The 10,529-nt window shown below is 48.1% G+C and overlaps 1 protein-coding gene and 1 long non-coding RNA gene across 2 annotated transcripts; one reads left to right on the plus strand and one right to left on the minus strand.

Moving 5' to 3' along the window:
* Positions 1 to 1,159: 1,159 nt before the first annotated feature.
* On the minus strand, positions 1,160 to 2,809 carry LOC127770056 (uncharacterized). The gene is made up of 3 exons (XR_008016877.1): positions 2,729 to 2,809; positions 1,970 to 2,010; positions 1,160 to 1,250 (listed from the first exon to the last, which is right to left on the minus strand). It is a non-coding gene; the product is annotated as an uncharacterized LOC127770056 (long non-coding RNA).
* Positions 2,810 to 5,991: 3,182 nt separating this feature from the next.
* On the plus strand, positions 5,992 to 8,803 carry LOC127759164 (uncharacterized). Its single transcript, XM_052283962.1, has one exon. It carries the CDS (start codon positions 6,496 to 6,498, stop codon positions 8,641 to 8,643), a length of 2,148 nt encoding a protein of 715 aa, XP_052139922.1. The 5' UTR covers positions 5,992 to 6,495; the 3' UTR covers positions 8,644 to 8,803.
* The last annotated feature ends 1,726 nt before the right edge of the window (positions 8,804 to 10,529 follow it).

The raw sequence follows: 10,529 nt of genomic DNA on the forward strand, positions 1-10,529 counted from the left end.
GTTCGACATTGTGTCTCTTATGATGCAAGAGATTGCCATCTCCAAGGGGACCTTCACTTAGGGAATCTATTACTCCCCTTACATCATGAGGTTGATTCAAGACAAGCTTGGAGCTGCTGGGCAAAATTTGAAGAAGCACAAGCAGTACAAGCCCCGCCTTTAGCTTGGAGCTCCCCGTGCTCCTAGGGCGGCGCCCTCCTCTCATCCTGGAGCTAGCTCAAGCTCAGCACCTCCTCCTCCTCCTGGGTATTATCCAAATGCTTTCATTCTTCCACTACGTCTTTTTACCGGGAGTAAAAAGATACCAACCGGGACTAAAGATCATAAAATGGCTATGGGCTTTTCAACCGGGACTAAAGATGATTTTTAGTCCTGGTTTTTTTAATGAACCGGAACTATTGTGAATTTTGGCCGACCAGACAAAGATGGTTTCTCCAGTAGTGAAAGACAGATAGCGTATGGAGACAGCCGATGGACAGAGCAATATATTGTGCTGGCGGCCGGAGTGGACGGGGACGGTGAGATGAGTGGAGGCTGCGCCGGCTGTTAGAGCGGACGCAACAGGTGTATGACGGCGGACCGGAGGCGGTGTTGGCTAGCGACGTGGAAGCCCTTTCCTACGGGAGCAACGTCTTGTCCCACATGCGAAGACGAGATTGGAATTGGAGGCGCTTCGCCCAGGGTTTCCCAAACCACCAGGGCCAGAGTTACCATGGTAACCGCGCCGTGGCAAACCGTACGAAAACTGTATAAAATTTATCAAAATTTTAAATTATTTTTAAAATTTATTTGAATTTAAGGAGATTACCGCGGTTTTCTTTTTACCGGACCCTCCGGTAACCCTGGCCTCGCCTAAGCCTTCCCTTCTTCTGGCTTCATTTCTCTATGGTTTCGGGGGCACAGAAGAATTAGGGACTGGTTTGGGTAGCTGTTGGAGCCCATAAATCCCAGGTAATTAATATATAATTGCTCTAAGGTCCAAGAGAACTACAAACTAAACATTGAATTAAGCATAACAGCCACAACACGTCAAAGAGGCTTACTAATTACCATTAACCTGTATACAAAACAGAAGTTTGTAAATTTGCTTTATTAGTTACGAAATAATTTCAGAACATTTTACACTGGTACACTCCAACAATGAAATGCACTCACCCAACATCTAAACTACTCTCCCCCACTGATGGAAAGTATATCGGATATGCTTTGTGTGGCATATATTACTGCTGAAAACTCCCTCCCAAGTAGTCCTACAACAGTAAAAGAAAGAAGATTAGTCTATGCTTGCCGATGACAATGGTTTGAAGGTTGACAAATTAAGCAATGAATTTTACAATCCCATAGGAAAGTATACTACAGTTATCCTGCGTTCAGTCAAAATTATAACACCTCTTGGGGAGCTCTGTTATCTCTCTGTCATATCAAGTTATCAACAGCGGTGAAAGGAACAACCACGCAGTTGCGATGCTAAAATAACTTTTCTTGCTCAAATTTTAAGGTGCTAGTGCTAGTAAAAGTGTTTTCCGCATTTAAGAGAAGAAAATGGATGGGCATATGGTTGGATTGGAAAACTTTAACTATGGGGTAATTTACTCTACATATTTGAGAAAACTAATTAAGTAGCATATAGAAAGAGCTAGTTTACCCAATTAATGCATTTAAACTGACTATTCATTGATGCAAATAGGTGGCATTAATTGTCTGGACAAAGATTCTTTTTATAGTTCAAGGTGAATCACCGGGATACATAAGAGCCACATCTATCCTACCATCACTCCTTAGTGGGCTATAGGAAATCATCTCTATTTTCAACGGCAAATACTTTGCGACTATTCTGAGCTCATAGCTAGTAATTCAGTTTTAAAAGACAGATAGCTGAATATAATTATGAAAACTTCAATAATTCCATCAAAATAGGTATTGCAGAAGGCCTGGATGAGTAAAATTAAAATAAAAAGTTATAACTCACAATAGAGAAGGATGATAGGGAAAGGGAAGGGAAAAAATATCCTGCAGAAGAATATACACCATATTAGCATGCAACCCAAAATTGAGCATATTAACCATTCAATGATCTATCAGCTAAGAGAATTAAAAGTGTAAAGAAGGATCTAATCCATTTGGTCCAATGATATATAGCAATGCTAGGATAAGTGTAGCAGTCATACAACAAAAATACTGAAAATGGCATGTAGATAGTAGAGTATCGAAGCAAATCGGATCTTCCTGCATATAAATCATCCATTTAACTTAAAATCTAGTTCTATTAGTGCCAAATCTAAGTCATCTAGAAACTACATTAAGAACTAAGTGGGCAGTGAGAGCAAACACACAAAGAAAAATGCTAATCAGTAAGTGACTGAAAGCCTACCTAATGCTTGAAATACAAAGAGCTTCAAAACACATATTGTCTGTACATTATCTATAAGAGCTCCTCTGACGTTACATAGCATGCAATTTGAAATGTCCCATTTGAATGATATGACTTTATGTAGAATTGCAACACATTTTTTTGCTATGACTTGTCCACATAATAGAAAAATGGTAACATAAGCATATGCTATTTTTATTTCGATGCTGAATTTGAAAAATAGAACATATCAGTCGGCTAGTTCGTACAATTGCTTCCATGTAGGAAAATATAATATGTCAAACAGTAGTGAAGTATTATCAATGCAAAACAGCTTTAAGTTCAGTTAACCAATAAATTTGAAAGCAGCAACAGTACCAAAACACATATGTCCTGACAGTATAAGTTGGCGATCTGCCTTAGTATGGATTTGTGCCCTCACACGTGCTTTTTTGCAAACACCTAGAACATTGTCCCTCTGTAAAAAGCACATTATGCTTATCCTCCCTGCAGCCAAGTTTAGAAAATAAATTGTTGATTCAATATTAAGATGCAAAATTAGGATCAGGGGATATTCATAGATCGATCCAGATTTTTATTTAATGATGGATAAAGATGGTACCAGTCAGTAGCTGCATGACGTAGGAGACGGTGATGGCCCCAGCAGCTGAGTTGATGAACTCGGCAGACTGTTTGTCGAAGTAATGAATGACGACTTGAACTATGTAACTGAACAAAATGGTATTCAACTATTCATGCAAATGGGGAATGATGGAGTGAGGGTGAAGTAGAAGAAACAGGGTTGGAAGGGAAGAGTGGGCATAGGTGTTCACCTTGAAAGGAGAGACGGTAGATCAGCTTGTCTGAACAACAGCAGCGCCTAACGATGGAGACAGATACGCCCTGGACGCTTCAGTAGTTGGGATCCGGAAGGCTCAAATGATTCGCATGAGATGGGTAAATACCACATCTCGAGCTCGAGCTCGCAGACCGTCGAGATGATGCTATGTATTGATGCTGCCCCTATGGCAATCGATGTGGGACGAAATGCCATCGATGGGCTGACGACGATGGAGGAAAAAACCTGCGAGGGCGCGAGAAGAGTGAGAAGAAGAGAAGGGGAGGGAAAGAGAGGGGCACGCACGTCATGCCCTCACTCCGTTGCGCGAGGCGGGGAACCGGCACCCGGCGGCGTGTGCCGATGCGTCGCCGTCCGCCCGTGAGAGGGCTACGGCAGCGTGGCGGCGGATGAGGCCATATGCGAGCGGGCCGCGAGCGCTGCTAGGGTTTTGGCTGTGTGGGGATATGTTGGGAAGATCTTGACCGTCTGTTGTCCTCTCGTCGATCTGATGGTGGTGGAAGAGCCGGCACCATAGGCCAGGTGGACGACTGGATCGATCCCAATGCGGCATCGAACGGCGCCATGGTAGGTGAAACTCGGACGTGATTAACCGGAAGAACGGGGTGTTTTTGGAAAAAAACCAATGACGTGGCCCTAATTTTCCAGCACTCCCACGACGTTTAGAGAGATTAATATTTTGGAGATGCTCAATGTAACCTGCAAATTTTTTTTTAGAAAACTTAACCGTCCTCCCACAGCTATAAAACATCAAATATGTGTCGGCACTATAGGTGCCGGAAGTGCTAAAACCAGCACCTATAAGCCTTTTCCCATTTCCACGGGTTGAAATCGCAAAAAACGGCTCTAAATAAGAACCGACACATATTCTATAGGTGCTGGTTTTCTTAAAAAACGATACCTTTAATATATTATAGGTGTCGGTAAATTAAAAACCGACACTTATGAATTGAGCCGAGCCGGTGGGCCCCTCCAGCATGAGGCGATCGATAAGGTTCGACTCCCTCGGTCCCTCCGCATCCATGCATCCACTCGCGTCTCTTCATCCATCCACTCGCGTCCTCTCTCTCTCCATCCCTTCCCTCTCTCTCCCTCCCTTCTCTCCCGCGGTTGGCGGCTAGCCGGCGGAGGCGGCAGCGACGGCCGCACCCTCCCATCCGCCAAATCCGACGGAAGGGGAGGCGGCGGCCGCAGCCGGTGGAAGGGCGATGCGGTGGCGGCGAGCGGCAGGAGGATGGCGGTTGGAGGCCGCGAATCGATCTTTTCCCCTCCCCTTCTTGTCCCTCCTCCTTTGTGTTTTGTATTATTTCCTCTGTAATTTGTTGAATATGATCTAGATGTGTTCATGGATTTGATGCAATTTTGGGATTTAGATATTATTTGGGATCGGCTTGACGGCTTGATGCATCGGCCGATCTTTTTTTGGTTCATGGCGTCTCAAAGGTGCTGGTTTTGAAACCGGCATCTTTAATCTCCTGTGATTTGTGTCGCCTTCATGGTGCCGATTAGAAAAACCGGCACTGAAGGGGGTTTCCCAACCAGCACCGAATCCCTATTCTGTAGTAGTGCCAAGAGATATGTACTAGAAATACCTAGGGATATTCTAGCTAGCTCCACAAGATGGTGAGCTAAACGACCTGAGTTCAAAGTCTCATATTTTTTAATTATTTAATATTAGGCCATTCTCTAATATTCGCGTTTATAGATATCTGTACGTGCACCTTAATTAATTGGAGATGCTGAACGTAACCGGCAATTTATTTCGAGAAAACTTGATCGATCAGTGAAAATTATGTTTCTTTTTTTGGCCTTTGGTCTCTGGTGACCCTATTGACAGCCTGTTAAAACCTATTTAAAATATCACGAAAAAAAACCGTATTGTAATAGTGGTGATGAAAACAAAACATGCATCAAAGATTCTTAAATCAGCTGGTTCCGTGGTTCGTGCACTCATAAGGCACGCAAACTAGCTGGTCGCGCGGCCACTTTCTCATAAAGCCTGCATGCAGCCCAGCTGACCTGCTGCTGTACACGTGGTAGAGAGAAACGACCACGGTCCTCCTGTTCACAAGGTTTTACACGAAAAACTGTAAACAGCGCACGATTCCTCTCTACACAATCAATTAATGTTAATTACCCTTTTCATATATACAGACCATCGTCCATAATTTACCTTTTTTACACATGCTAAACTACCAAAATGGGCATGCAAATATGCGGACTAATTAATCATGACATCAGCCTCATTTCAGGTTCACAGCTTGCCATGCAAAACATGCAGAGTTATATTCATTAACATTAAAGAATATTCAGTGAAAAAAACATTACTCAATCTATTGTACTGTTTGAATTCATGACAATTAAAGATTTTTTAAAAAAAATCAAGACGTGTCTTGTTCATTCTGGAGGTGTAGTAATATACTCCCTCCGTTTTTTAATAGATGACACCATTGACTTTTTCTCACATGTTTGACCATTCGTCTTATTCAAAAAAATTTATGCAAATGTATAAGATATAAATCACACTTAAAATATTATGAGTGATAAAACAACTCATAACAAAATAAATTATAATTACGTAAATTTTTTTGAATAAGATGAATGGTTAAACATATGAGAAAAAGTCAACGGTGTCATCTATTAAAAACGGAAGTAGTATTATCATGTCAACTGGACACAAAATGAAGAACATATACACCAATTTGATCGCAGTGACCAATTCTAACGACTATATATCGATATAATCGTATACAAATACAATTGTATATATGGAAATAGAGATATGAGTTGTATAAAATCTATATTTAATAAAAAATCTAGCCTAAAAAATCCGCTATATTTTTAATCCTTTTGACGAATTATACAAAAGATGCTCCGATTTTACTCAATTCTTTTGTCGATCACACGCCAAGCCACATATATGAGTTCAAAGCTGAAGTTAACACGATAGGTAGCCTCGTGCTTTTTCTGAGGCGACAAATATCGTCTCCATTGGTCTGTCAGTAACAAAAACCCTCTAATTAACACCCTTTCATCTTGTACTTTAATTTCACCTCTTCACACAAACTGTATATGCTGTCTTTTACTTGACTTGTAGTGCAACCTTCCACTGTCACACATGACGCCTCCATCTGCAATGGCATCTTAATTAATCATCAGTAACTCCAATTTCCAAATAGCACGTACGCATGCATGCGCCATGCCATCTCCTTCATCTGCTCGATCGATCACTCTCAGATAGATTGATTGATTTTACTATCTCGATCGAGTTGGTCGCCAATTCGCCATGGCCAGCAGCCTCATCAACCTCCTCCTCACGGAGGTGGCGGCCATCGTCAGCATCGTCCTCCTCGCCCTCCTCGTCGTGCTCAGCTCCTACCGCCGCCGCTCCGGCCACCCGGCGCTCCGCCTCTTCGTCTGGGCGGCCTCCACGCTCTTCCTCCCGCTCGTCTCCTACGCCGTCTCCGCCGCCGCCAAGTGGGACGCCGCGCGCGTCCCGCTCCTCCTCGCCTGGACCGTCTTCCTCCAGATGCTGCGCAACACCATCGACACCGCCCGCTCGTCCTCGTCCACGATCGGCAACGGCAGCGGCAGCAGCAAGTTCAGGCCCTCCGTCGAGCAGCTGGCGAGGATGGGCTGGGTGGCGTTCCTCATCGTCAGCAGCGACGGCACCGCCGGGAGCCCGCAGCTCACCGGGGTGCTCCTGTGGCTGTGGGTGCTCAGCCTCGCCAAGCTCGTCCACCGGCTCGTCGCCGCCGAGCTCGCCAAAAACTCGTTCGCCGTCGGCCTTAACGCCTACCTCATCTCCGACTACATGAAACAGCTGTACGGGCAAGACCAAGGAGACCACGACGTGCAAGCTCCTCCGCTGTTGGTGATGGGCGAGGAGAAGCTGCAAATCGAGGCGAGGCCACAGGGATACCGCATTGGCCGGACATCGCCGCCGCCATTGTGCGTCGACGCCGGGCATGTGGTCACCATGGACCGGATATGCCGGCTGTTCTCCTCCGGCGATCCACTCGTCGCTTCTAACCCGCAGATCAAGGACACATGCCTCTCGTTCGCCCTGTTCAAGCTGCAGCTCCGGCGGTTCGTCGGGTGCCCCATCGCCGAGGCGGGCTCTCGCCGTGCGGTGGCGTTCGTGCTCGACGGCCTCCTCGGCGAGAGCCACGAGCGGGTGTTCCGGGTGATCGAGACCGAGTTGTCCTTCCTCGCCGACTTCCTCTACTCCAAGCTCACCGTCTTCTACGCGAGCGGGTGGTGGTTCCCGGTGCTCAACTCGATGCTCGTGTTCGCCACGTGGGTCAGCTGCCTCGCCGCCGGCGGCGCCATCGTGCACGACATGGCGTGCCGCGGCACGACGCTCGCCAGCAACTACGACAACCTGAGGAAGTACCTGCAGAACCACGACACCGTGTTCCACATCATCGTCGGCCTCGACGTGCTCGTCACCGTCTCCTTCATCATCGCCATCGTGTTCACGGAGGGGTGGGAGATCGCCACCTACGTCCGCTCCGACTGGATCAAGGTGTCCGCCATCTGCGAGTACGCGCGCCGGCCGTCATGGCGCAAGTCGCCGTGGACTCGCCGCAACGTCGGCCGAGTTCTCCCGCTCAAGCCAATGCAGCGCTGGGACGACCGGTTCGGGCAGACGTCCATCCTTCAGCTCCGTCCGTGCTACTGCGGCTGCGTCTCCCGGCAGGTTGACCGGATCGCCAAGTCGTCGGCCACTGTGCCGGCGGCGGTGAAGACGGCCGTCGTGGACACGCTAAGGACGAACCAGGGAAACCTGGGAAACGGCGTGCTCTCGTTGCAGCGGAACGGCGTCGCCGACAAGCTCGCCTGGGCGTGCCACCACGCCGGCGACGAGAGAAGCGTCTCCGAGCAGATCCTGGTATGGCATGTGGCGACCAGGCTTCTCGAGATCAAGCGATCAGAAGGCGCTCACGGGAGACACGACGACGGAGACGGCGACGGCGGCGGAGACAGCGACACGGTGGTCGTCGCGACACGGCTGTCGCGGTACTGCGCCTACCTGGTGGCGCTGAAGCCGGAGCTCCTGCCGGACCACCCGGCCTGGACGGAGGAGCTGTACGAGGGCGTGGTGGAGGAGGTGTCGAGGGTGCTCGCGCGGTTCGCCGGGGCGGTGGTGCGCTACGAGCGCGCGGCGACGTGCCTCGGCGGGAGCACGAACGCGACGCTGAGGAAGGCGGCCAAGCTCGGGCGGCAGCTGGCGGAGGAGCTCGGCGGCGACGAGGAGTTGCCCTGGAGGGTGCTTGCCGATTTCTGGGCGGAGCTCGTCGTCTACCTCGCGCCGTCGGAGAACGTCGCGGCGCACTCCAAGGCGCTCCGCCGTGGCGGCGAGTTCATCACCGTGCTGTGGGCGTTGCTCGGCCACGCCGGCATTGTTAGCCGGCCGGACACTGACGTCTGACTGAGAGTGTGAGTGTGGTTTATGGCGGGACATGGTTTTCTTTCCGCCTTTCTCATTGTGTATACCGTACAATTATACAAAAACAGTACAATCATGAGATGTGTTTGCCAAACTGTCGACAATTTATTTCTGATTTGCAATAGTAAAACAGTTTCCAATCCTTTACGAACAAGAAGCAGAGGTTCTATTTATGAACACCGAATGATGTTGCATGATCTTTTTTTTAAAAAAAAATCTATAGGCATAAACATGAAAGAATTTTGCTAGACATCTCCAGCCAGGTGGCTTGAAAGGCAAGGGCGGAATCTGTCATCTCATCACATAAGCAAAAGCTTCTCTGGTCAGAAAACCAGGTTGTTGCACGCTGCATTGCGCAGCTGCAATGCAATCTTGAGACAGAATCATGTGCCGAGTCGAAAAGCAATGCAATGCAAGCTACCTGTTCAGCCAGACTAGGTGGCTAGCTTTTATCACCAGGCAGGGGGTATCTTTATCTTTCAGGTTGTCTGTATTGCCTATATCTTTTTTATACCCAAGTCCCTAATTCAAGGGCAATGTTTATCTCTTGGTGCAGAATTCTAATATCTCAGAAGAGCTGGGCTTACCCTTTGATGTGGATTTGAGGATATCAGAAGATACTATGAGGTATCACATTTTGTAGCATAAATTTTGATAGCTTCACATACCTTCCAAAAATTTGACAAAGTTGGCCCTTTCATCATTGGTAAGGACGTTGAGAAAATCCTGGACTAGGAGAACAGCACAACGAAGCAAGTCGAATTGGAGATGGATTTAAATCTTCCGGGTGGATGTCCACCATTTATTGCATGCATGTCAACTAAATAGTTTTGAAAAAAATTTAAAAAATTTGACAAGATAGATTAATGCATAATATATAGGCAATAAATAAATTATAACGAGTTTACATATATTTGCAGATAAATTTGTAATTTTGTTAAAACTTATAGAAAATGTTTTTGAACTTGCATCTTTGTGGAATGATATATTCCATGTTTGTGGATGCTATAGCAAACTAGGCAGTGACCCAAATAAAAATAATCCTCTGGTACTTGTAGACCTTGTTAGGTCATTCACAGTGCACACAGGTAACGTGTGACAATGTTTGTTCACATAGACAAATTGCTTGCGTTTAGGAGAGAGGGGAGTGGGGACCGTTCCTTCACCGGCTTCGCGTGACCATAGTTGGTCACTAGAACCTCCCACTCTTGCAGCAGTTCTCGATCAGAAAAAGTGGTCATCTGCGCGTGGAGAGAGAGAGAAAGAGAGAGAGGGGGGAAACAAAAGTGTCTGACTGAAGAGAAAAGCCGGATAGGGGTGCGGAGGTGGTGAAGTGGCGACGAGTCCAACCCCGACGAAGGTGCCCTCGCCGGGGACCTCGTTTGCCCACGCCTCCCACCTGCTTCGATCCGCGTCGGAGAAGCTCGCCGGAGAGGGGAGAGGAGTAAGGGTGCTGAGCGAGGAAATCGGAGGGGAGATGAAGGGGCGATGGTGCCCGAAGCAGGAGGGGAGGGGCGTCATCGGCTTGATCTGCACCATCCAGCTGCGCCGCCAGCGAGCTCGTCGCCCGCGCCACCGGGGCCTCCTCGACCGCCACCGCTGCGTGGATTTGGGGTAGCCAAGGAAGGAGGCCACAAGGGGAGAGGAAGAGTGGTGGTGGCCGGAGCGGGCGAGGGAGGGGCGGTTGTGGTGGGCGGCGGGGCGGCTCGATCTTCCTTGCGTTGCCACGCAGTCGTGCCAGCGGGGAGCTCCTCAACGGCCGCCGAGGGAGGAGGCCGAAGGGAAGAGGGAAGGACAGTTCGGTGGTGGTGGCTAGAGCGGTGAAAGGGGGAGAGGAGAGTGTTGGTTTCGAGGAAAGGGAGAGTGAG

The sequence above is a fragment of the Oryza glaberrima genome, chromosome 1, assembly GCF_000147395.1.
Source record: "Oryza glaberrima chromosome 1, OglaRS2, whole genome shotgun sequence".
In the NCBI taxonomy this organism is placed as follows: domain Eukaryota; kingdom Viridiplantae; phylum Streptophyta; class Magnoliopsida; order Poales; family Poaceae; genus Oryza; species Oryza glaberrima.